The sequence below is a fragment of the Mustelus asterias genome, chromosome 22 (genome assembly GCF_964213995.1).
Source record: "Mustelus asterias chromosome 22, sMusAst1.hap1.1, whole genome shotgun sequence".
NCBI lineage: Eukaryota > Metazoa > Chordata > Chondrichthyes > Carcharhiniformes > Triakidae > Mustelus > Mustelus asterias.
The window spans coordinates 5,340,657-5,368,076 of NC_135822.1; the positions used below are offsets into that span (position 1 = coordinate 5,340,657).

A 27,420-nucleotide genomic window follows, 5' to 3' on the forward strand; every position below is an offset into this window, starting at 1 on the left:
TATGATCGGCGCAACTTGTGGGCCGAAGGGCCTGTTTGTGCTGTGGCTTTCTATGTTCTATGGTCTATGTTCTACCTCAAAAGTACTCATTTAGTGTAGAGCACTTAGGGAAGTCCTGAGATCATCTCAGGAGCCGTGCAAATGCAAGTCTTTTTTTATCTGTTTTTGTTGTTTCCTCACCACACCTACATGCTAGTACTCTGATGTTCCGAAACACACAATGCAGAACTGAACTGCACAAAACTGCAACAGCAAATCTGCTCCCATTAGCCATTTTGTTGCAAGGAAGTTGCCTTTCGAGGTTTCCTTTTGAAAAAATATTTGAGCAAATCTATTGTTATTTAATGGTAGTATCACTTGACGGGAACAGTAACACTGTTACTTAGCAAAGTTGCACTCACAATAAGCATTAAAATATAATATAAAAAGGCAGGTTGGGATTGCACAAGAATGAAGGTACACTGTCGAGAGCTGCAAAGATTAGATCTCAGCAGAAGAAGGCTTTGACTTCCCTTTTCACTTGCAGGAAAGCACGCATTGTACTTTTATCAGCAAAAGTACAAGTCAGTTAATCAAGTTTCTGTAGCAGTGCTCATAGATCTCAGACAGATCTTCTAAATCATGCTATGTTTCAAAAGAAAACCAACAATAATTGCTTTCCTGATCTTAATACTTGTGGACTTAATTAAGGCAACAACTGGACTACCCAAACTCACCCCTGAGCATCAGCGTTTTAAGCGCCAAGTAAGTACTATCTTTCTTATCTGAATTTTCTCCATGGTGTTTACTGTGAGGATTTAACAATCAAGGGATTTAATGTTAAAATGCTATCAACAGAAGATCTTAATACACTGATTAGTTGGGCACAAATGTTGTTCGATGTTACCATAGTTGTTCCACTATATACCGGGTGCCCTTGTGCAACCTTAAGCTTCAATAACTTTGGATGTACACACAATAGAAGCAAGCTAGAAACAACAAATTAAAGCATGATTAATTGTATTTTTGAATGTTAATATTCATGAAACTATTCAAAAGCAGTTGGACAATGTTTCCAACAAGTTGGAAAATTGGATTGGATGATTTATCATAAAAGATGGTAATTATATCAAAGCTGAGAAATTTTAACTGTATTACCCTAAAACTTTAAGAATTACACTTTTGTATCTCAGTCACAATTTGTTTCTATCAAGTGTAAGTTATGAATGTTTGAATTTGCACAAGAACTTTATGAACATTCTGTATATGGGACACAGTGGTTAGTTAGCACTGCTGCCTCACCGCTGCCAGGTTCAATTCCCGGCTTGGGTCACTGTATGGGAGTCTGCACGTTCTCCCCATGTTTGCGTGGGTTTCCTCCGGGTGCTCCGGTTTCTCCCCGTAGTCCAAAAGACATGCTGGTTAGGGTGCATTGGCCATGCTAAATTCTCCCTCAGTGTACCCGAACAGGCGCCAGAGTGTGGCGACTGGGGATTTTCACAGTAACTTCATTGCAGTGTTAATGTAAGCCTATTTGTGACACTAATAAAAAAAAATTTAAGAAATATAACTTAGGGATTGCTGAACCAAAAAAGGCAAAGATTGTTTCTAGTTCACTAACCACAATCTTGATAGTCACCTGGTATAATGACATTGGAGCTTCATAATTAACTTAGCTACTAATCACAGCAATCGAATCAACCTCTATCAGTTACTCTACATCAAACATTAGTCGGAGAGACTAGGACCCGAGGGCACAGCCTCAGAATAAAGGGATGACCCTTCAGAACCAAGATGAGGAAAAATTTCTTCAGCCAGAGGGTGGTGAATCTGTGGAATTCATTGTCACAGAAGGCTGTGGAGGCCGGGTCAGTGAGTGTATTTAAGACAGAGATAGATAGGTTCCTGATTGGTAAGGGATCAAAGGTTACGTGGAAAAGGCAGGAGAATGGGGTTGAGAAACCTATCAGCCATGACTGAATGGCGGGTGGAACAGACTCCTTGGGCCAAATGGTCTAATTCTGCTCCTATACCTTATGGTCTAAACGCAGACAAGCCACAAGAAACAATTCAATATTGGAGAGCTTTGAGGTCTGTGAGTCCAATGTTATCTATTCCTCCAACATTTGATGCAAAATGACATGTCAGGTCTTGGGTTACTCATGTGCTACATGTCAATGCTTTATTTTTGAAAATAACTCTTGTCTAATTTACATTTGAATGAATCAACACTTACGCAGATTGGCACATTGGAACAGGATAGTGCAACTATTGTACACTATAGCCTCCTGTGCATCAAATCTTCAATGGCCAGAAATACATGCATGTTTTGAAAGTGTCCCGTAGTCATAGTGAATACATGACTACCTGTATGATACCTATAACACTTAGAGTCAATTGTGCTGACATGATAAGCAGAAACAAAGTTGTTGCAGTTTAGTTATAGAATTAACAGGAGTGTGCTGTATATACATGAATGTGTTTAGTGAGGTGACTGGTTAAGTAATTGAATCATTTCAGTTGGCCACAGCTCAGGGATTCATTTCTTATCACAACACGCAAAGTATGTAAGATTAGCAGGATAAATACATGAAGTTACAGGGATAGGGCGTGGGTGGGATTGTTGTCAGTGCAGGCTCGATGGGCCGAATGACCTCTTTCTGCACTGTAGGGATTCTATGATTCTATGTTTTCAGGCGCCTATTTCTACTTTCTATTAAAAAACTTTCCATTAGCACATTTTGCAATGCAACTCAGACCCAAAAAGAAAAATCTGAAAATTGAAAATGAAAATAAGCATGGCTAGAGATTTGGAATAAAACTGAAAATTCTTCAGATATGTAGCAGATCGGTCAACAGCTGAAAGAGGAAGATAGGTAAATGATTCAAGTCTGATCCTTTCTAATTGAGGGTCACAAAACAGGAGCCTCACTTTCTCTTTTATATTCCGATGACGATCCATAGCTTTTCTAATTATTTTCTGGTTTTTGATTAACATACAGGGCAGGATATTGATGCCCTAGAACTGAATCAGGAGGAAAGGCTGGAAATTCTGGGCTCTTCATCCTCGAAAGGGGGCCAGAGAGCAAGCTCTCGTAGAGATCCTTGCAAGCACCCTTGGGGTGGCACGGTGGGACAGTGGTTAGCACTGCTGCCTCACAGCGCCAGGGACCCAGGTTCGATTCCCCGCTTGGGTCGCTGTCTGTGTGGAGTTTGCACATTCTCCCCGTGGCTGCATGGGTTTCTTCCAGGTGCTCTGGTTTCCTCCCACAGTTCAAAGATGTGCTAGTTAGGTAAACTGGCCGTGCTAAATTCCCCCTCAGTATACCCGAACAGGCGTCGGAGTGTGGCGACTAGGGGATTTTCACAGTAACTTCATTTCAGTGTGAATGTAAGCCTACTTGTGACTAATAAATAACAAATAAACTTTAAGCAGTGTAGGAAGTGATAAATTAGAAGCTCTAAGCCTCAATTTTAAGTTAAGCCTCAACTGCAGGACAAGCAGACACAAGGTAAGCTATCAATAAGCAGAAATAATAGCAAAATAGAATCCCTACAGTGCAGACGATCATTCAGCCCATTGAGCCTGCACTAACAACAAACCCACCCAGGCCCTATTCCCGTAACCCCATGAATTTACCCTGCCAATTCCCCTGACACTAAGGGGCAATGTAGCATGGCCAATCCACCTAACCTGCACATCTTTGGACTGTGGGAGGAAATAGGGGCAAACATGGGGAAGAATGTGCAAATTCCACACAGACAGTGACCCAAGGCCAGAATTGAACCCTGGCGCTGTGAGGCAACAGTGCTAACTACCATGCCACCCAAAGCAGATTCTGATCGATAGCAGTAAGTACTTCATTGTGGAATTAATATCGGGGTGGCCTTCCAGATAGGCCATTGAAACTTAAAGCATGGAATGTGATAATCTCTGCTCAAGCTGCTATTGAGGCAAGATCCATAAGAACATGAGAACTAGGAGCAGGAGTAGGCCATCTGGCCTCTCAAACCTGCTCCGCCATTCAATAAGATCATGGCTGATCTTTTCGTGGACTCAGCTCCACTTACCCGCCCGCTCACCATAACCCTTAATTCCTTTACTGTTCAAATATTTATCTATCCTTGCCTTAAAAACATTCAATGAGGTAGCTTCAACTGCTTCACTGGGCAGGGAATTCCTCAGATTCACAACCCTTTGGGTGAAGAAGTTCAATTCTTTGACAAGAGAATTAGATATTGCTTGAAAAAAATAACTTTAAAGGGATTTTGGATTAGGATAGGCCGTTTATTCAGAGAAAAGCACTGGTGTAGGATTGATGGGACAAGCATCTGATTCTGTGCTGAAACCATCTCTGGTTTTATGCAAAATCTTTAAATAAACATTTTCCTGCTCGCACTTTGAAGGGACAGGAGGGCTGAGTGATCCCAAAATCTAATGGCAGCATAAAGTCAATTTGAAAGTATTTGCTAATCCTACTGAACGCTTCAATCAACGTGGAGATAATTAAGTGCCTCATTTTTCAGAGAATTGCTCGCAGTATCTGATTCTAGTTGTTGGCCTTCCTATCTAAAAATCAACCTCACATATTCAATTGTGGTCATTAATTCCTTTCAGTATTGATGAGAAACAAGTTTTATTTCTCAGTGAGAGCTGTGATGCCAATTTTGATCATTGATGAAATAACACTGAGTAGTTCTCAGTGCATGACTATCCCTCGGAGAATGGGAGAAACTGGATCAGGCATGGCACTATTGCTGGGAGGAATGTCACTGTCAAGTCCACACACATCAGAATATTGAGAGTGTGCTAAGTTCTGCAGGTGTAGGAGCCTCCTTCCACATTTAAAAGTATTGCTCAGCCTTACAAAATACATGAACAGTTTTAAACCTCTTGTTTTCATAGAATCCCTACAGTGCAGAAGGAGGCCATTCGGCCCATCCAGGCCCTATTCCCATAACCCACATATTTACTCTGCTAATCCCCCTGATACTAGGGTCAATTTAAGCATGGCCAGTCAACCTAACCCGCACATCTTTGGACTGTGGGGGGAAACCGGAGCACTCGGAGGAAACCCACGCTGAGTCTTGGAGGGCCAAAGGGCCTGTCCCAGTGTTGTAATTTTCTTTGTTCTTTGACATGGGGAGAATGTGCAAACTCCACACAGCTCGTGACCCAAGGCCAGAATTGAATCCGAATCCCTGGCGCTGTGAGGCAGCTGTGCTAACCACTGTGTCACTGTGCCGCCCTAGTGTTTTAAATACAGTATTTCAAAACTCGGTGCATCCAGCACTAATTTCAAAGTCAAGTCATATGGCACAGATGGAGGTCATTCAGCCCATCTTGCCTGTGCCAGCCCATTGAAAGAAGGGTGGTAGAGATAAATTACAGTCCAGTGAGTCTCACACCAGTGGTAGGAAAACTATTGGAGAAAATTCTGAAGGTGAGAATTAATCTCCGCTTGGAGAGGCATGGGTTAGTTCAGGATAGTCAGCATGACTTTGTCAGAGGGAGGTCATGCTTAACAAATTTGATTGAATTTTTCAAGGCAGTGATCGGGTGTGTAGATGAGGGTAGTGCAGTTGAAATACTTTATATGGATTTCAGCAAAGCCTTTGACAAGGTGCCACATGGAAAATTGTCCATAGGATACAGGATAAGTTGGATCCAAAACTATCTTAGTGATAGGGGACAAAGTGTGGTGTAGAAGGCTGTTTGTGTGACTGGAGGCCGGTGTCCAGTGGCGTACCACAAGAATCAGTGCTAGGTCTCTTATTATGTGTGATATATATATATAAATGATACAGATGAGAATGTGGGGGGGATGATAAGCTTGCAGATCACACAAAGATTGGCAGGCTGGTTAATAGTGAAAAAGAAGGTCTTGGTCAGATGGGCAGATCCGTAGCTGATGGAATTTTACCCTTAAAAGTGTGAGGTGATGTACTTTGGAAAGAGTAACAAGACAAGGGAGCACTCAGTGAATGGCAGGACATTAGGAAGCTCAGAGGAATAGAGGGATCTTTGGTGCTGGTCTACAGATCTCTGAAGGTGGCAGGACAGGTTAATAGGTGAGGTTAAGAAGGCATATCACATACAATAAGGACCTAGCACTTGCCCTTAGATTATAAGAGCAGGGAGGTCATGATGGAGCTGTGCAAAACTTTGGTTAGGCTGGTGTACTGTGTAAAGTTCTGGTCAGCTCACTATAGGAAGGATGTGATTGCACTGAGGAGGGTGCAGAGGAGATTCACCAGGGTGTTGCCTGGGCTGGAACCAGTGCTGGATTTAGACTTGGTGAGGCCCTAAGCTATATAAACCTTGGAGGCCCCTTGTTAAAAAGTTACACCAAAAGGTCTCACAAAGGTGCGTACCAAAACAGGACCTTGGGTCGCCACAAAAAATTGAAAACATAATTATGCCTTTTAATTATTTAATAGCAAGGTATTTAAAGTGAAAAATACAAATTATTTTCAAATGAATGCATTTACTGATTACATATTTATCATTTGGCTGGCTTGATCTCTCTCATAGATTATAATCCCTGGAAACAATACTTAAATGTAATTTTAAAAATAATTTTAAGATACATTAATATATATACAAAATGCTGACAAAATAAGTAATCAGGATCACTTTTATTAATATAAGTAATAATGAAATTGTTTGCAAAATCAGAAAACTGATATCAGATACAACTTAAAACATTTTCTTTCTTGATTTCTCAAAAGCAACATCATGAATTATGTCCTCAAATGATATGCTACGCAGCTTATCGCTTTCTATGCACATGATGCTAAGTGCAGACAGTTTGTCTTGAGACATGGTTGCTCTCAGTTCATTTTTGATTCTCTATAGCTGTGAAAATGACCTTTCTCCTGAACAATTTGTTACCATCAGACATAAGAATAGTTGTAATATTGCTTCCACATTAGGGAAAACTAAATGAATCTTGTCCTGGAAGATGATTTGATACAGATCTTTGTGGCAAATTTGTTCTTTTCCTGGATAATTCTGCTTGACATGAGCATGGAAGTGCTTCAGTTCCCCCGTAAGGTTAACATCAACATCGTTTGGATACTCTTTCATCAAAGTTTCTACTGCCTCACGCGGCTGTGCCTCTGAAGCTTCTAAATCAACTAAAAATGAAAATTTGTTTGCAGCATAATTGTAGACTGTTGCTCTTCTTCTCAAGTTTGCTTCAAGGACATCGATTATAGGAGTGAAGGATTTCACTCGAAATTTATCTCTTGGAGAAAGCTCTTCATCAGGATCAGGTGCAGGTCCATCGTCGGCTTGTTTTTTTCCTCACCCTCCTCCTTTTCTCTGCACACTTGTAATCTACATCAGGCAGTTTGGATTTAGCTTCTTGTTCAATATCATCAAAATTTTCTCGAATATTTTTCACAAGGTGGAAAAGTGATGTGTACAGATTCGCACATGCGGTAAGTGCGATCTGTGGATCCTGGAGCGCCTTACTGGTTTTGTGAAACTCCTCCAGCAAACGAGTCCATACGTGTAGCATAAAAACAAACTCCAGTTCCTCCATTTTTTCCAGAAGAGCTTGTCTTCTTGTATCACCCTTTTCATTCTCATTAGTATGGAGATTACTTTAGAGCATCGGTGATTGACCTGTAACTCTCATTTATGGCAGACACAGCTTTGGCATGTGCTTCCCACCTAGTGTCGGACAGATACTTAACATACTTTGGTACTCTGGAGTTTGCGTTCAAGAATGATGACAACACAGCCGACCTCTTTGTAGAAGATGAAAAGAAAGTGTATATTTCTTGCACAACAGCAAAAAGGTTTACTGCATCTAAACAGCAATCTACTGCAGCATGGCCAACAAGATTTAGTGAATGTCCGGCACAGGGAATATACATAGCATGCTTGTTTTTCTCTAGAATTTTTGCTGCATTCCTTTGTATTTACCAGCCATATTTGCTGCATTGTCATATGACTGTCCTCGGCACTTACTGAAATCAACTTTGCAATCTTTACTTAGATAGTCCACCACCATATCCGCCATACTTTCACCACTGTGATTTTCCAACTCTAGGAAAGTTAGAAAGCGTTCAACAGGTAAACCATCATCAGGTGATACATGTCTTACTATAACATTTAGTTGATCCACGTGGGAAAGATCTGGTGTAGAGTCCACAGACAAACTGAAGTAGCCTGCTTTTCTCAAATCATCCAAAACTGATTCTCTTACTCTATTACCCATAAGCTGAATAAGTTCATCACATATTGTCTTAGACAAATATGAAGCAGACCCAGATCCTCTGTTTCCATATTGTTTTATGTGGTTGGAAAGAAATGGATCAAACTTAGCAACTAATTCTAACAGGCCAAGGCAGTTGCCATTATTTGGTGATCCAAAAGTTTTATTGTCTCCCCTAAAAGCTAGCCCACGTTCTGCTAATGCGCATATCACCGTAACAACACGCTCAAGCACATGTCTACAGTACTGTTGCTCTGTTTTTATTTGATCTGCTAGTCTTGAGTTGAAGGTTGAACCACGCTTTCTTGTCAAGTATGTCAACAAAGCTGTTCTATGCTCTTCAGAGTTTTCATGACGTTTAATTGCAATGAGATTTCGCCAGTCAGAAAACCCACCAGAAGCTAGTGCTGCAGTTGATGTTGAAAAGAGCTTGCAGACAAAGCAGTAAACACAGCCAGTTGTTGGAGAGTGCACTAGCCATTCCCGATCGTATATTTCACCATGAACTTTTCTGGACTGAAAAAGACCTTTTGAACAATATCTATCTTGATTTTTGAATGACCGCTTTGAGTTTTCAAATGGGCCGTTCCGGTGTTGACACTCTAAAGGACCCTTAAGGATCCAATATGAGAGTTCATCCTCGGTTAAGACACCCGTTGACCTACATCATTGAGTTTCGTGAATTTTGTTGTTTCAACTGTGGATGTCGGCTCTGCAATGCTCACATTTGCATCACTTCCAGTGTTTTCCTCAGCTGAGATTCCAGACTCTATTTTTTTTAAAAATACTTTTCCAATTCAATCAAATCAAATCCAATTCAGAGTCTCAACAAGTTGAGACATTTCAGATCCAGGCTGACAAGACAGGACGGGAGACCAAAACCACCCTGTCCTGGGCCTGATCTACATGAGTCAAGCTGATTGGAGAAGGGGGAGGATCCTCCTCCAAGACTTGAGCTCATTTGCATCTTAGCCAAAAGGCCGAGATGCCGCTTTTAAAAATTGCTTCATATGAAACACATGAAGCCTCAGTGTAACCTAATGACCTCAACCAAGTGCAGGTGATCCATACTACACTTGATCTTAGCCAAATTTTTCAGACTCTATTGTCTCAGTAGCAGAGGCACTAGGCTGTGGTTGTTTTGGAGTAAAGTAACAGTCAACTTTTGGTAATTTTTTGAGTTGCTCTTCAAGCTGGTGCTTTCTTTTTCTTTTCTGGTATCCGCTCTTAAATGTTCTCTTCATTGTAAACATAGAACATAGAACATAGAACATTACAGCGCAGAACAGGCCCTTCGGCCCACGATGTTGCACCGACCAGTTAAAAAAAAAAACTGTGACCCTCCAACCTAAACGAATTTCTTTTCGTCCATGAACCTATCTACGGATCTCTTAAACGCCCCCAAACTAGGCGCATTTACTACTGATGCTGGCAGGGCATTCCAATCCCTCACCACCCTCTGGGTAAAGAACCTACCCCTGACATCGGTTCTATAACTACCCCCCCTCAATTTAAAGCCATGCCCCCTCGTGCTGGATTTCTCCATCAGAGGAAAAAGGCTATCACTATCCACCCTATCTAAACCTCTAATCATCTTATATGTTTCAATAAGATCCCCTCTTAGCCGCCGCCTTTCCAGCGAAAACAATCCCAAATCCCTCAGCCTCTCCTCATAGGATCTCCCCTCCATACCAGGCAACATCCTGGTAAACCTCCTCTGCACCCTCTCCAAAGCCTCCACATCCTTCCTGTAATGTGGGGACCAGAACTGCACACAGTACTCCAAGTGCGGCCGCACCAGAGTTGTGTACAGTTGCAACATAACGCTACGACTCCTAAATTCAATCCCCCTACCAATAAACGCCAAGACACCATATGCCTTCTTAACAACCTTATCTACTTGATTCCCAACTTTCAGGGATCTATGCACACATACACCTAGATCCCTCTGCTCCTCCACACTATTCAAAGTCCTCCCGTTAGCCCTATACTCAACACATCTGTTATTCCTACCAAAGTGAATTACCTCACACTTCTCCGCATTAAACTCCATCCGCCACCTCTCGGCCCAACTTTGCAACCTGTCTAAGTCTTCCTGCAAACTACGACACCCTTCCTCACTGTCTACCACACCACCGACTTTGGTGTCATCAGCAAATTTGCTAATCCACCCAACTATACCCTCATCCAGATCATTAATAAATATTACAAACAGCAGTGGCCCCAAAACAGATCCCTGAGGTACACCACTTGTAACCGCACTCCATGATGAATATTTACTATCAACCACCACCCTCTGTTTCCTATCCGCTAGCCAATTCCTGATCCAATTTCCTAGATCACCCCCAATCCCATACATCTGCATTTTCTGCAGAAGCCTACCATGGTGAACCTTATCAAACGCCTTACTAAAATCCATATATACCACGTCCACTGCCTTGCCCCCATCCACCTCCTTGGTCACTTTCTCAAAAAACTCAATAAGGTTAGTAAGGCACGACCTACCTGCCACAAAACCATGCTGACTATCACCTATCAATTCATTACTCTCCAAATAACTATAAATCCTATCCCTTATAATTTTTTCCAACATCTTGCCGACAACAGAAGTGAGACTCACCGGTCTATAATTCCCGGGGAAGTCTCTGTTCCCCTTCTTAAACAATGGGACAACATTCGCTAACCTCCAATCTTCTGGTACTATACCAGAGGCCAACGACGACCTGAAGATCAGAGCCAGAGGCTCTGCAATCACTTCTCTTGCCTCCCAGAGAATCCTTGGATAAATCCCATCCGGACCAGGGGATTTATCTATTTTCAGACCCTCCAGAATATCCTGCACATCCTCCTTATCAACTGTAATACTGTCTATTCTACTCCCTTGCAACCCAGTGTCCTCCTCAGCTATATTCATGTCCCCTTGCGTGAACACCGAAGAGAAATATTGGTTCAATGCTTCACCAATCTCCTCCGGTTCCACACATAACTTCCCTCTGCCATCTATAACTGGCCCTAAACTTGCCCTAACCAACCTTCTGTTCTTGACATACCTATAGAACGCCTTAGGATTCTCTTTAACCCTATCCGCCAAAGTCTTCTCATGTCCCCTTTTAGCCCTTCTAAGCTCGCTCTTCAACTCCCTCTTAGCCAATCTAAAGCTTTCTAGTGCACTACCCGAGTGCTCACGTCTCATCCGAACATAAGCCTCCTTTTTCTTTTTAACCAACAAAGAAACTTTTTTGGTGCACCACGGTTCCCTAGCCCTACCAATTCCTCCTTGCCTGACAGGGACATACCTATCACAGACTCGCAGTAGCTGCTCCTTGAAAAAACTCCACATGTCGGACGTTCCCAGTCCCTGTAATCTCCTAGTCCAACCTATGTTTCCTAATTCTCTCCTAATAGCCTCATAATTACCCTTCCCCCAGCTAAAACCACTGGCCCGAGGTTCATGCCTATCCCTTTCCATCACTAAGGTGAACGTAACCGAATTGTGGTCACTATCACCAAAATGCACACCAACTTCCAAGTCTAGCACCTGGTCTGGCTCATTTCCCAGCACCAGATCCAATATAGCCTCACCTCTAGTTGGCCTGTCTACATACTGAGTCAAAAAACCTTCCTGCACGCTTTGAACAAAAACTGACCCCTCTAACGAGCTAGAGCTATAACAATTCCAGTCAATATTAGTCAAGTTAAAATCCCCCATAACAATTGCCCTATTACTTTCACTCCTAAGCAGGATTGACTCCGCAATCCTTTCCTCAACCTCTCTAGAACTTTTAGGAGGTCTATAAAAGACTCCCAACAGGGTGACCTCTCCTCTCCTATTTCTAATCTCCGCCCATACTACCTCAACAGATAAGTCCTCATCAAACCTCCTCTCTGACACTGTGATACAATCTCTGACCAATAATGCTACCCCTCCCCCTCTTCTACCTCCTTCCCTACTTCGACTAAAACATTTGAACCCCGGGACCTGCAGCATCCATTCCTGCCCCTGCTCTATCCATGTCTCTGAAATAGCCACAACATCGAAGTCCCAGGTACTGATCCACGCTGCAAGTTCACCCACTTTATTGCGAATACTCCTGGCATTGAAGTATACACATTTCAAACCCTGCTCCACCCCACCTCTGCAATGCCGTGCATTGCAGTCCCCATCCATGCATCCCTCACTTTCAGCCCCACTACTCAGGATCCCTCCCCCCCCCCGAATCAGTTTAAACCTCCCTGCATGGCCTTAGCAAATTTACCCCCCAGGATATTGGTCCCCTTCTGATTAAGGTGTAGACCATCCTTCTCATAGAGGTCACACCTTCCCCAGTACGAGCCCCAATTGCTTAAGTACCTGAACCCCTCCCTCCTGCACCATCCCCTCAGCCATGAATTCAAACCTTCCCTCTCCCTATTCCTCTCTAAACTATCCCGTGGTACAGGCAAGAGTCCAGAGATAACCACTCTGTCAGTCTTGGCCTTTAGTTTCCACCCCAACTCCATAAATCCCTGCCTAATATCCCCTTCCCCTATCCTCCCTATGTCGTGTGTCCCCACATGTACAATAACTTGTGGTTTATCTCCCTCCCCCCTAAGAGTCCTGAATACCCTGTCAGACACATCCCGGACCCCAGCCCCTGGTAGGCAACACACCAACCCTGAGTCCCTACCTTTAGTTCCGACCCTCCTATCTGTCCCCTTAATTGTGGAGTCTCCAATCACAAGGCCCAGTCTTTTACAGCCCCTAACCACCTGAGCTTTCTCACTCGGCTCACCCCCAGAGATCTGCTCTCTATGCTCAGTTGATTCCTCCTCAACTGTAGCCTCCAGCACCGAAAACCTATTATGGAGGGGAACCGCCCCAGGGGATTGTCTTCCCGATTGCTTCTTACCCCTCCTCCTGGCATTGACCCAAGCCTCATTTCTAGGAGTTACTATTTCTCTATAACTCTTATCAACTTCCACCTCCGCCTCCCGAATTATGCGGAGTTCCTCTACCTCCCCCTCCAGCTCCTTTACACGCTCCTCCAGAAGCTGCAATCTAATGCACTTCTTACAACTAAAATCTCCTGAAACACTACTGGATTTCCTCACCACATACATCCCACAGGAGATGCAGCATACTGCCTGAACTGCCATCCCTGAAGCCATTACCAGCAAGAAAAAAAGAAAACAAAAAACTTCCCCACACTTATAATTAGGTTAGAGGAGGATGGAAGGGTGGGATCCTCTACCAGTGTAGAGGATCGGGTATCTCCTCTGCACCAATTTATAGGGCTAGGGGCCCGAGAGAAAAAAAAAACTACTACTGAGGGGGAACCACCCAGGTAACTGACTTTTAAAGTTAAAATAAAAACCCTTCCCAGACTCCTTTGCTGCCCACTTCTAGTTTTCACTTTAAACTTGAAAAACTGCTGTTAAAGTAAAGGCCAAAAAAATACACACACTAGCTGACTAATTAAATAAATAATTCAATTAATCCAATTAATCTCTTACCAGCACTGCTGCTTTTCAATCACCCCTCTCAGCTTGCTCCAGTGGATCAATGAGGGGGAACCACCCAGGTAACTGACTTTTAAAGTTAAAATAAAAACCCTTCCCAGACTCCTTTGCTGCCCACTTCTAGTTTTCACTTTAAACTTGAAAAACTGCTGTTAAAGTAAAGGCCAAAAAAATACACACACTAGCTGACTAATTAAATAAATAAACAATTCAATTAATCCAATTAATCTCTTACCAGCACTGCTGCTTTTCAATCACCCCTCTCAGCTTGCTCCAGTGGATCAATGAGGGGGAACCACCCAGGTAACTGACTTTTAAAGTTAAAATAAAAACCCTTCCCAGACTCCTTTGCTGCCCACTTCTAGTTTTCACTTTAAACTTGAAAAACTGCTGTTAAAGTAAAGGCCAAAAAAATACACACACTAGCTGACTAATTAAATAAATAAACAATTCAATTAATCCAATTAATCTCTTACCAGCACTGCTGCTTTTCAATCACCCCTCTCAGCTTGCTCCAGTGGATCAATGAGGGGGAACCACCCAGGTAACTGACTTTTAAAGTTAAAATAAAAACCCTTCCCAGACTCCTTTGCTGCCCACTTCTAGTTTTCACTTTAAACTTGAAAAACTGCTGTTAAAGTAAAGGCCAAAAAAATACACACACTAGCTGACTAATTAAATAAATAAACAATTCAATTAATCCAATTAATCTCTTACCAGCACTGCTGCTTTTCAATCACCCCTCTCAGCTTGCTCCAGTGGATCAATGAGGGGGAACCACCCAGGTAACTGACTTTTAAAGTTAAAATAAAAACCCTTCCCAGACTCCTTTGCTGCCCACTTCTAGTTTTCACTTTAAACTTGAAAAACTGCTGTTAAAGTAAAGGCCAAAAAAATACACACACTAGCTGACTAATTAAATAAATAAACAATTCAATTAATCCAATTAATCTCTTACCAGCACTGCTGCTTTTCAATCACCCCTCTCAGCTTGCTCCAGTGGATCAATGAGGGGGAACCACCCAGGTAACTGACTTTTAAAGTTAAAATAAAAACCCTTCCCAGACTCCTTTGCTGCCCACTTCTAGTTTTCACTTTAAACTTGAAAAACTGCTGTTAAAGTAAAGGCCAAAAAAATACACACACTAGCTGACTAATTAAATAAATAAACAATTCAATTAATCCAATTAATCTCTTACCAGCACTGCTGCTTTTCAATCACCCCTCTCAGCTTGCTCCAGTGGATCAATGAGGGGGAACCACCCAGGTAACTGACTTTTAAAGTTAAAATAAAAACCCTTCCCAGACTCCTTTGCTGCCCACTTCTAGTTTTCACTTTAAACTTGAAAAACTGCTGTTAAAGTAAAGGCCAAAAAAATACACACACTAGCTGACTAATTAAATAAATAAACAATTCAATTAATCCAATTAATCTCTTACCAGCACTGCTGCTTTTCAATCACCCCTCTCAGCTTGCTCCAGTGGATCAATGAGGGGGAACCACCCAGGTAACTGACTTTTAAAGTTAAAATAAAAACCCTTCCCAGACTCCTTTGCTGCCCACTTCTAGTTTTCACTTTAAACTTGAAAAACTGCTGTTAAAGTAAAGGCCAAAAAAATACACACACTAGCTGACTAATTAAATAAATAAACAATTCAATTAATCCAATTAATCTCTTACCAGCACTGCTGCTTTTCAATCACCCCTCTCAGCTTGCTCCAGTGGATCAATGAGGGGGAACCACCCAGGTAACTGACTTTTAAAGTTAAAATAAAAACCCTTCCCAGACTCCTTTGCTGCCCACTTCTAGTTTTCACTTTAAACTTGAAAAACTGCTGTTAAAGTAAAGGCCAAAAAAATACACACACTAGCTGACTAATTAAATAAATAAACAATTCAATTAATCCAATTAATCTCTTACCAGCACTGCTGCTTTTCAATCACCCCTCTCAGCTTGCTCCAGTGGATCAATGAGGGGGAACCACCCAGGTAACTGACTTTTAAAGTTAAAATAAAAACCCTTCCCAGACTCCTTTGCTGCCCACTTCTAGTTTTCACTTTAAACTTGAAAAACTGCTGTTAAAGTAAAGGCCAAAAAAATACACACACTAGCTGACTAATTAAATAAATAAACAATTCAATTAATCCAATTAATCTCTTACCAGCACTGCTGCTTTTCAATCACCCCTCTCAGCTTGCTCCAGTGGATCAATGAGGGGGAACCACCCAGGTAACTGACTTTTAAAGTTAAAATAAAAACCCTTCCCAGACTCCTTTGCTGCCCACTTCTAGTTTTCACTTTAAACTTGAAAAACTGCTGTTAAAGTAAAGGCCAAAAAAATACACACACTAGCTGACTAATTAAATAAATAAACAATTCAATTAATCCAATTAATCTCTTACCAGCACTGCTGCTTTTCAATCACCCCTCTCAGCTTGCTCCAGTGGATCAATGAGGGGGAACCACCCAGGTAACTGACTTTTAAAGTTAAAATAAAAACCCTTCCCAGACTCCTTTGCTGCCCACTTCTAGTTTTCACTTTAAACTTGAAAAACTGCTGTTAAAGTAAAGGCCAAAAAAATACACACACTAGCTGACTAATTAAATAAATAAACAATTCAATTAATCCAATTAATCTCTTACCAGCACTGCTGCTTTTCAATCACCCCTCTCAGCTTGCTCCAGTGGATCAATGAGGGGGAACCACCCAGGTAACTGACTTTTAAAGTTAAAATAAAAACCCTTCCCAGACTCCTTTGCTGCCCACTTCTAGTTTTCACTTTAAACTTGAAAAACTGCTGTTAAAGTAAAGGCCAAAAAAATACACACACTAGCTGACTAATTAAATAAATAAACAATTCAATTAATCCAATTAATCTCTTACCAGCACTGCTGCTTTTCAATCACCCCTCTCAGCTTGCTCCAGTGGATCAATGAGGGGGAACCATCCAGGTAACTGACTTTTAAAGTTAAAATAAAAACCCTTCCCAGACTCCTTTGCTGCCCACTTCTAGTTTTCACTTTAAACTTGAAAAACTGCTGTTAAAGTAAAGGCCAAAAAAATACACACACTAGCTGACTAATTAAATAAATAAACAATTCAATTAATCCAATTAATCTCTTACCAGCACTGCTGCTTTTCAATCACCCCTCTCAGCTTGCTCCAGTGGATCAATGAGGGGGAACCACCCAGGTAACTGACTTTTAAAGTTAAAATAAAAACCCTTCCCAGACTCCTTTGCTGCCCACTTCTAGTTTTCACTTTAAACTTGAAAAACTGCTGTTAAAGTAAAGGCCAAAAAAATACACACACTAGCTGACTAATTAAATAAATAAACAATTCAATTAATCCAATTAATCTCTTACCAGCACTGCTGCTTTTCAATCACCCCTCTCAGCTTGCTCCAGTGGATCAATGAGGGGGAACCACCCAGGTAACTGACTTTTAAAGTTAAAATAAAAACCCTTCCCAGACTCCTTTGCTGCCCACTTCTAGTTTTCACTTTAAACTTGAAAAACTGCTGTTAAAGTAAAGGCCAAAAAAATACACACACTAGCTGACTAATTAAATAAATAAACAATTCAATTAATCCAATTAATCTCTTACCAGCACTGCTGCTTTTCAATCACCCCTCTCAGCTTGCTCCAGTGGATCAATGAGGGGGAACCACCCAGGTAACTGACTTTTAAAGTTAAAATAAAAACCCTTCCCAGACTCCTTTGCTGCCTACTTCTAGTTTTCACTTTAAACTTGAAAAACTGCTGTTAAAGTAAAGGCCAAAAAAATACACACACTAGCTGACTAATTAAATAAATAAACAATTCAATTAATCCAATTAATCTCTTACCAGCACTGCTGCTTTTCAATCACCCCTCTCAGCTTGCTCCAGTGGATCAATGAGCAACCTATTATTGCCCAGTGGATCAATGAGCAACCTTCTGAAATTTTGTGAGGCCCCTGCGGATTGTGAGGCCCTAAGCTGTAGCTTGTTTAGCTTATGCCTAAATCTGGCACTGGATGGAATCTTTGAGGTATGGGGAGAGGCTGGATAGGGTTGGGCTATTTTCTTTAGAGCAGAGAAGGCTGAAGGGGGACCTGATTGAGGTGTATAAAATTATGAGGGGTATGGACAGTGCGGATAGGAAACAGCTGTTCCCCTTAGTTGAAGGGTCAATAATGGGAGGGCATAATTTTAAGGTGAGGGGCAGGAGGTTCAGAGGGGATTTGAGGAAAAACCTTTTCACCCAGAGGATGGTAGGAGTCTGGAATGAAATGCCCGGGAGAGTAGTGGAGGCAGGAAACCTCACAATCTTTACAAAGTACGTGGAAGAGCATTTGAAATGTCATAACACTCAAGGCTATGAGCCAAGGCATGTGGGATTAGTGTAGTTTTGTTGATACAAACCCGATGGGCTGAAGGGCCTCTTCTGTACTGTATGACTCTATGATCAGTCCTATTCCCTTGACCTTTCCCAATAGCCCTGTTAATTTCTACTTTTTAAGTACATATTAAATTCCATGTTGAATTCCTTGCTTTTTCAAACAGTGTATTCCTGATTATAGGAATGCTAGACGGTAAATAAAAACTCCTAATTTGTGCTGCCTCGATTTGGGAGTCTGCCCTGTCTCCTGATGCTAAAATTTGGACAGAAATTTTACAGAAGTCAGCAACTACTCGCCCAGTGGGTGCAAGGCAAAATGTGAAACTCAGAATCAGGAAGAAGATGGTTGTTATTCCGTTAGACTATAATCACAAGGCAACTGAATAGGGGAAGCCAATGGTCTAGTGGTATTATCGCTAGACTATTAACCCAGAAACTCAGCTAATGACCTGAGAACTCGGCTCGAATCCCGCCACGGCAGATGGGGAATTTGAATTAAATAAAAAGAAAGTACAGTGGAACCCTGATTTTACGCGCCCCGATTTAGCGTGAATTCGGATATAACGTGATGAATCATTGGACACTTTTTTTTCCGCTCATGATTGGCAAATCTCGCTCGCCCCGCTGTTCCCACCACGCTCCACCAGTCAGCTCGTCATGTGTAGAGAAATGCTGGGGAAAGGGCCTTTTCATCACGCCAATCCACCATGGAAGATGATGACGAGCCAGATTTGTACGGCTTCACAGAGGAAGATGTGCGTGAGGCAGAGAAGCTGTCTGAATGCAGCAAAGAAGAGCTACACCAGTGGCACTCTGCCGACGACGAATGCCCAACATATGAGCATCTGACGGACGCCGAGATCGTCCGTAACGTAACTGTTGTTGTTTTGTTTATTAAAAAGCTTTACTAAAAATTAATTTGTGTTTTAATTTCTACTGTAGCAACGTGCAAAAAAACGGGTCAAATAGGGCAATAATAGGGGCGTTTTAGAATGTTAGGTCAACATTGGGTAAGTTTGAACGATGATTTTCTTGAACCTCGATTTAGCGCGACCCTGCTTTTTTCGCGATAACATTTTATGGACCCCAACCATCGCGTTATAACGGGGCCGCAATGTATCTAGAATTAAGAATCTACTGATGACCATGAAACCATTGTCGATTGTCAGAAAAACCCAACCGTTTCACTAATGTCCTTTAGGAAAGGAAATCTGCCATCCTTACCCAGTGTACCCTACATATGACTCCAGAGCCACAGGCAACTAGGGATGGGCAATAAATGCTGGCCAGCCACCGACACCTATTTCCTACGAGTGAATAAAAAAAATTGTTGAGGGAAGATATTGGCTTTGCTCTAGTATTTTGTGGCTACAGTTCATAGAATCATACAATCCTAGAATCCTACAGTCCTACAGTGCAGAAGGAGGCCATTCAGCCCATTGAGTCTGCACCAACCACAATCCAACCCTGGCTCTATCCCCATAACCCCATGCATTTACCCTAGCTAGTCACCCTGACATTAAGGAGCAATTTAGCATGGCCAATCCACCTAACCCACACATCTTTGGACTGTGGGAAGAAACTGGAGCACCCGGAGGAAACCCACACAGACACAGGGAGAACGTGCAAACTCCACACAGACAGTGACCCAAGCGGTGAATCGAACCCAGGTCCCTGGCGCAATGAGCAGCAATGCCATTCTGCCACCGTGCTGCTGAAAAGCTGTTTATGATTTTATATATCCATCTCTATGTAAATGCCTGGAAATTAATGTTCATGATATTAATGAATGAAGACACAAGTCAGGAGTGTGTTGGAATACTCTCCGCTTGCTTGGATGAGTGCAGCTCCAACACTCAAGAAGCTCAACAGCGTTCAGGACAAAGCAGCCCATTTGACCGGTACCCCATCCATCACCTTAAACATTCACTCCCTTCACACACAGTGGCAGCAGTGTGTACCATCTATAAAATGCACTGCAGCAACTTACCAAGGCAGCTGCTTCCAAACCCGTAACCTCTACCACCTAGACAGACAAGGGCAGCAGACACGTGGGAACATCGCCACATGCAAGTTTCCCTCCAAGCCAAATAACATCATGGCTTGGAAACGTATCACCGTTCCTTCACTGTTGCTGGGTCAAAATCCTGGAACTCCTTCCCTCCCTAACAGCACTATAGATGTACATTTACCACATGGACTCCAATGGTGGCCCACCATCAGCTTCTCAAGGGCAATTAGGGTTGGGCAACAAATGTTGGTCTTGTCCACATCCCAGGAAAGAATAAAAAATGATCTAACTCACTTGAGTAACGTCCCTCACTGTGCTACTGGGAGGTAAACCTGTTTATTTTGAGTGAATTAACATCACTGTTAAGACAGTGGACAGAATGTAATCAGGGAATGTCTTAACTCACGAGAACTGGTGGGAAATCTGCCATCCTTACCCGGTCTGGCCTACATGTGACTCCAGAGCAATAGGCAACAAGGTGAAAAATTCAAAATTCTCACACCCAACACCATCCCACGTCCAAAGTGCCCAATTCTGAATTTAACAGAGTTGTTCGAGGGTAACTTTCTGGTGTTAATCATTATAGAACCATAGAAAATTACAGCTCAGAAACAGGCCTTTTGGCCCTTCTTGTCTGTGCCGAACCATTTTATGCCTAGTCCCACTGACCTGCACTTGGACCATATCCCTCCACACCCCTCTCATCCATGAACCCGTCCAAGTTTTTCTTAAATGTTAAAAGTGACCCCGCATTTACCACTTTATCCGGCAGTTCATTCCACACTCCCACCACTCTCTGCGTGAAGAAGCCCCCCCTAATATTCCCTTTAAACTTTTCTCCTTTCAATCTTAACCCATGCCCTCTGGTTTTTTTCTCCCCTAGCCTCAGCGGAAAAAGCCTGCTTGCATTCACTCTATCTATACCCATCAAAATCTTATACACCTCTATCAAATCTCCCCTCAATCTTCTACGCTCCAGGGAATAAAGTCCCAACCTATTCAATCTCTCTCTGTAACTCAGCTTCTCAAGTCCCGGAAACATCCTTGTGAACCTTCTCTGCACTCTTTCAATCTTATTTACATCCTTCCTGTAACTAGGTGACCAAAACTGTACACAATACTCCAAATTCGGCCTCACCAATGCCTTATATAACCTTACCATAACACTCCAACTTTTATACTCGATACTCCGATTTATAAAGGCCAATGTACCAAAGGCACTCTTTACGACCCTATCCACCTGTGACGTCACTTTTAGGGAATTCTGTACCTGTATTCCCAGATCCCTCTGTTCAACTGCACTCTTCAGAGTCCTACCATTTACCCTGTACGTTCTTCTTTGGTTTGTCCTTCCAAAGTGCAATATCTCACACTTGTCTGCGTTAAATTCCATTTGCCATTTTTCAGCCCATTTTTCTAGTTGGTCCAAATCCCTCTGCAAGCTTTGAAAACCTTCCTCACTGTCCACTACACCTCCAATCTTTGTATCATCAGCAAACTTGCTGATCCAATTTACCACATTATCATCCAGATCATTGATATAGATGACAAACAACAATGGACCCAACACCGATCCCTGTGGCACACCACTAGTCACAGGCCTCCACTCAGAGAAGCAATCCTCCACAACCACTCTCTGGCTTCTTCCATTATCTTGCCTGAACTGATCATTATCACCTGGCAATACAGAGTGCTTGATGAGATATCAGTTGAGGTCTGGACTTGCCTCCACCATGGGTTTCCGAAGGGTAAGGAAACACAGCAGTGAAAGTGAGTTGAGGTTGAGTGGCACTTTGTGAGGGTGTTTGAAGTTCTGATTGTCTGATGTGAATAAAGGCTTGAGTCCCTATAGCTGTCTTGCCAGTTTTGCAGTGAATCCTTGTGATCATAACCACATTTCATGAGTTTCAAATGAACGACATCAGGATGTGGCGGAGGTTGATTGGTGTGTTGGACAGCGGGATGGATGTTTCCTGTAGGACATAGAACAAGGAAGACAATCAGAAGCCATGACAGCAAGGTCATACCTTGGTGGGATCTGCAAGTGAGCATGGAAGTGGTACATGGCAGAAAGGTATTTAACGCAGATCTGAAGAACAGCAGAGAGCAGAATAGAGTGGAGAGGAGCGAAGAAGAGTGGTGCTGAGGCTTGGGGGAACTACTCCTGTGGGAGGTTGAGAGAGAGAGATTCAGTTTTCTTGCTTATGGGCAGAGTAGTGTTTCTGCAGATTCAGACTGACACCGCAAGTGGTCACAGACTCCATCAGCCTCCTTCAGGACCTGGTGCCAGACATTGCCCATTGATGTGTAAGTCACCATTACTCTTAATTTCTTTGACTCCGGCTCCCACCAATGAGCCACCAATTCAGGAGCCTGTCAACCAGCTGCACTATTGTGTAAGGGAGGTCACAGGTGAGTTGTTTGCCAAGCTTCAACCGATGTTCATCTTCCCCTGCAATCTAACAGCCAGGCTGAGCAGGCAGTCAGATTTGTGTCTCCAGCTTCTCATAAGTACACGCGTGACACACGTGCTAATTCGAGGACCACCAGATGAACCAGAAGTTTTTCCCAACTGCAAGGGGTATCATTGGGCGGCACAGTGGTTAGCACTGCTGCCGCACAGCACCAGGGACCCAGGTTCGATTCCAGCCTTGGGTCACTGTCTGTGTGGAATTTGCACGTTCTCCCCATGTCTGCGTGGGTTTCCTCCGGGTGCTCCCCACAGTCATTGCAGGGGAAGATGAACATCGGTTGAAGCTTTGGCAAACAACTCACCTGTGACCTCCCTTACACAATAGTGCAGCTGATTGACAGTGATGCGCTATCAATAAGGCGAAAGACTACTTGTGTGCCAATACAACTGTAGGCTTTTATTCACAACAGAATCAGGAGCACATCCCAACAAATAACCAACCTGGACTGAACAAGGGGGAGGAGACAGCCACCTTTATACTAGGTGCCGAGGGGAGGAACCGAACCGGGAGGGGATGTGTCCAGGCATGACAAACACACAACGGTGGGCCATATAGGACAAAGGCACAACTGAGGTCCACCACAGACAGGCTCCTGAATTGATGGTTCATTGGTGGGAGCCGGAGTCAAAGAAATTAAGAGCAATGGTGACTTACACATCGATGGGCAATGTCTGGCCACCAGGTCTTGAAGGAGGTGAATTGGCCATGCTAAATCTCCCCTTAATGTTCAAGGGTGTGTAGGTTGGGTAGATTAGTCATGGTAAATATGCTGGGTTACAGGGATGTGAGGATGGGCCTGGGTAAGATACTCTTTCAGAGAGTCGGTACAGAATTGATGGCCGAATGATCTCCTTCTGCATTGTAGGGATTCTATGACATTCTATGACTCTTTCAGTACAGACTTTTGGTGGGCCGAATGGTCTCTTTCTGCATCGTAGGGATTCTATGATGATTCATTCCATCAGTGTACAACTGGTGGCTGCCGCAGGAAGAGGTTCATGCAGCTGTGCTGAATTCCTCTGGAGTTGTCACAGTGCTTTTACTTGACAGAAGTCCAAAATTTCAAACCTCGTTGTATCAGGGAGCAGAAAAGGCTGGCTGCTGGGAGACCGACTGCAAACCTGTTCATGCCACCCACCAGTGAGGCTCACAACTGCTACAGCAAGAGCTACATGGCCACCAGGTTGAAGGTGTGCTTCACGTGCCTGGATATCGAGAATGTTGTGCTGTGTCCTACACAACACAGTGCAGGAGAGAGTACCAGAGGTGGAGCTTGGCCAAGGTGTTGAAGTGTCTTCTGGTAATGAGAACATTGAAGAATACTCAAAATAAAAGTGGAAACTTCAATCACATGGGGCTTCCTCCAAGCTCAGATGATGCCAGGATCCCAGGGTATTGGAAGTCACCACCAGATCTATCCGGACATCTGATATTAACTGGATTCACACCATGTGGTGAAATTAAAACAAAGATACAGCAGCTCTCTTTGCCGGAGAGAGAGTTTATTGGCTTAGTTCGCAGTCAACACTACTCCAACACACAAGTGTCCCAGATATCCCCATTTATAGGCGTATAAAAAACAATCACCTGTTTAACAATGTCATTGCCATACACCGTAACGATGTAATTAAGAAGACATTGGCACCTGAAGCACACCTTCAAGCTGGGAGCGATGTGGCTCTTGAACCTGAGAAGTGTGACTCAGACTAGAAATAATATAAAAAATGGAAACCAGCAACCCACTTCCTCCAGCAGCTTCTCCCCTCCCCTGCAAAACCCCCACCTCTCCACACTCCTCTCCTGCAAAGCCCCCACCCCTCCACACCCCTCCCCTGCAAAACCCCCACCCCTCCACACCCCTCCCCTGCAAAACCCCCACCCCTCCACACTCCTCTCCTGCAAAACCCCCACCCCTCCACACTCCTCTCCTGCAAAACCCCCACCCCTCCCCTGCAAACCCCTCTCCCCTCCACATCATTCCCCGCAAAGCTCCCACCCCTCCACACCCCTCCCATGCAAAACCCCCACCCCTCCACACCTCTCCCGCAAAACCCCCACCCCTCCACACTCCTCTCCCGCAAAACTCCCACCCCTCCACACCCCTCCCCCACCACTCCACACCCCTCCCCTGCAAAACCCCCACCCCTCCACACCCCTCCCCCGCAAAGCCCCCACCCCTCCACACCCCTCCCCTGCAAAACCCTCACCCCTCCACACCCAATCCCCTTTGCACAAAACAGTTAAGTTAAAGTTAATTTATTAGTCACAAGTAAGGCCTACATTAATACTCCAATGAAGTTACTGTGAATTTTCTTTAGTCGCCACACTCTGGCGCCTGTTCGGGTCACTGCACCTAGCCAGCACATCCCTCGGGCTGTGGGAGGAAACCGGAGCACCCGGAGGAAACCCACACAGACACAGGGAGAACATGCAACTCTGCACAGACAGTTGACCCAAGCTGGGAATTGAACCCGGGTCCCTGGCACTGTGAGGCAGCAGTGCTAACCACTGTGCCACTGTGTTCTCTCTTGTGAATTGTGAATCACCAGTGGATACCCGTCAGTCCAGCTCGGCCCTTTGCTGGACGGTGCCTGACTGTATAACCTATAATGGTGCACCCTCAGAAGGAATGAGGTCCTCTGAGGACCAGGTATGGTCACAGACTGCTGCTTAAGACCCTTGAATGCAAAAGAAAGGGACATGAATCAGCCATAGGAAAATGAAAATAGAATCATAGAGGTTTACAGAATGGAAACAGGCCCTTCGGCCCAACCTGTCCATGCCGCCCAGTTTTTACATTAAGCTAGTCCCAATTTAGGGGGAGGCGATGACCTGATGGTATTATCTCTAGACTATTAATCCAGAAACTCAGCTAATGTTCTGGGGATCCAGGTTCGAATCTCGCCACGGCAGGTGGTGGAATTTGAATTCAATAAAAAAATCTGGAATTAAGAATCTACTGATGACCATGAAACCATTGTCAATTGTCGGAAAAACCCATCTGGTTCACTAATGTGCTTTAGGGAAGGAAATCTGCCATCCTTATCCGGTCTGGCCTACACGTGACTCCAGACCCACAGCAATGTGGTTGACTCTCAACTGCTCTCTGAACAAGGGCAACTAGGGATGGGCAATAAATGCTGGCCAGCCAGTGACACCCATGTCCCACGAATGAATAAAACAATTGTCCGCGTTTTGGCCCATATCTCTCTATACCAATCTTACCCATGTAACTAAGTAACAGTCAGAACAATCACCAGGTCAGGCTTCTCACGGATCAGTCATTGATGAATTAAAGGCAACATGGGTCAGAGAAATTTGTCATTGTGTCACCAGGATTTTGGAAAGTCTAATACAAATAGGAAATATACAGTAAATGGCAGAACCCTTAAGAGTATTGATAGGCAGAGGGATCTGGGTGTACAGGTACACAGGTCACTGAAAGTGGCAATGCAGCTGAAGAAGGTAGTCAAGAAGGCATACGGCATGTTTGCCTTCATCGGCCAGGGCATTGAGTTTAAAAATTGGCAAGTCATGTTACAGCTTTATAGAACCTTAGTTAGGCCGCACTTGGAATATAGAGTTCAATTCTGGTCGTCACACTACCAGAAGGATGTGGAGGCTTTGGAGAGGCTACAGAAAAGATTTACCAGGATGTTGCCAGGTAGGGAGGGCATCAGCTATGAGGAGAAGTTGGAGAAACTTGGTTTGTTCTCACTGGAACAATGGAGGTTGAGGGGCGACCTGATAGAAGTCTACAAGATTATGAGAGGCATGGACAGAGTGGATAGTCAGAAGCTTTTGCCCCAGGGTGGAAGAGTCAATTACTGGGGGGCATAGGTTTAAGGTGCGAGGGGCAATGTTTAAAGGAGATGTACAAGGCAGATTTTTTATGCAGAGGGTGGTGGGTGCCTGGAACCCGTTGCCGGGGGAGGTAGTGAAAGCAGATACGATAGTGACTTTTAAGGGGCGTCTTGACAAATGCATGAAAAGGATGGGAATGGAGGGATACGGTCCCCGGAAGGGTAGGGGGTTTCAGTTCAGTCGGGCAGCATGGTCAGTGCAGGCTTGGAGGGCCGAAGGGCCTGTTCCTGTGCTGTAATTTTCTTTGTTCTTCTTTGATCCGCAAGTTTCCAGTCTCAGCATCTCTATCTGAGGATGTTGATGTGTCACTTGTCCCATATAGTTAGCCAATGGATCCGGGTGATGCATCACATTGTATAAGAATTGGGGCGAGTGACAATGCTGGATGGATAAATGGGGAGGTGAGAGAACACAAAGAAACTGACAACACCAGGTTAAAGTCCAACAGGTTTATTTGGTAGCATAAGCTTTCGGAGTGCTGCTCCTTTATCAGTTGTATCACAGCTCGGAATGGCTCCCACTCTGCCCAAAACCGCAAGGAACTACAAAAGGTTGTGAATATAGCCCAATCCATCACGCAAACCAGCCTCTCATCCATTGACTCTGTCACACTTCCCGCTGCCTCAGCAAAGCCAGCATAATTAAGGACCCCACGTACCCTAGACATTCTCTCTTCCACCTTCTTCCTTCGGAAAAAGTTACAAAAGTCTGAGGTCATGTACCAACCGACTCAAGAACAGCTTCTTCCCTGCTGCTGTCAGACTTTTGAATGGACCTACCTTGTATTAAGTTGATCTTTCTCTACACCCTAGCTCTGACTGTAACACTACATTCTGCACTCTCTCGTTTCCTTCTCTGTGAACGGTATGTTTTGTCTGTAAAGCGCGCAAGAAACAACACTTTTCACTGTATGTTAATACATGGGACAATGATAAATCAAATCAAAAAAATCAGAAAACTCATGCTACCAAATAAACCTG

General features: G+C 43.6%; 1 protein-coding gene across 1 annotated transcript in view; it reads left to right on the forward strand.

The window, feature by feature from the left end:
- The first annotated feature begins 536 nt into the window (after positions 1–536).
- The window catches only part of LOC144509821 (tumor necrosis factor receptor superfamily member 3-like), a 67,060-nt gene continuing 40,176 nt past the window's right edge, over positions 537–27,420 (forward strand). Inside the window, exon 1 of the mRNA XM_078238681.1 lies at positions 537–744. Within this exon, the coding sequence (XP_078094807.1) occupies positions 622–744 (123 nt within the window). The 5' untranslated portion in view covers positions 537–621. The remainder of the gene's footprint in view (positions 745–27,420) is intronic.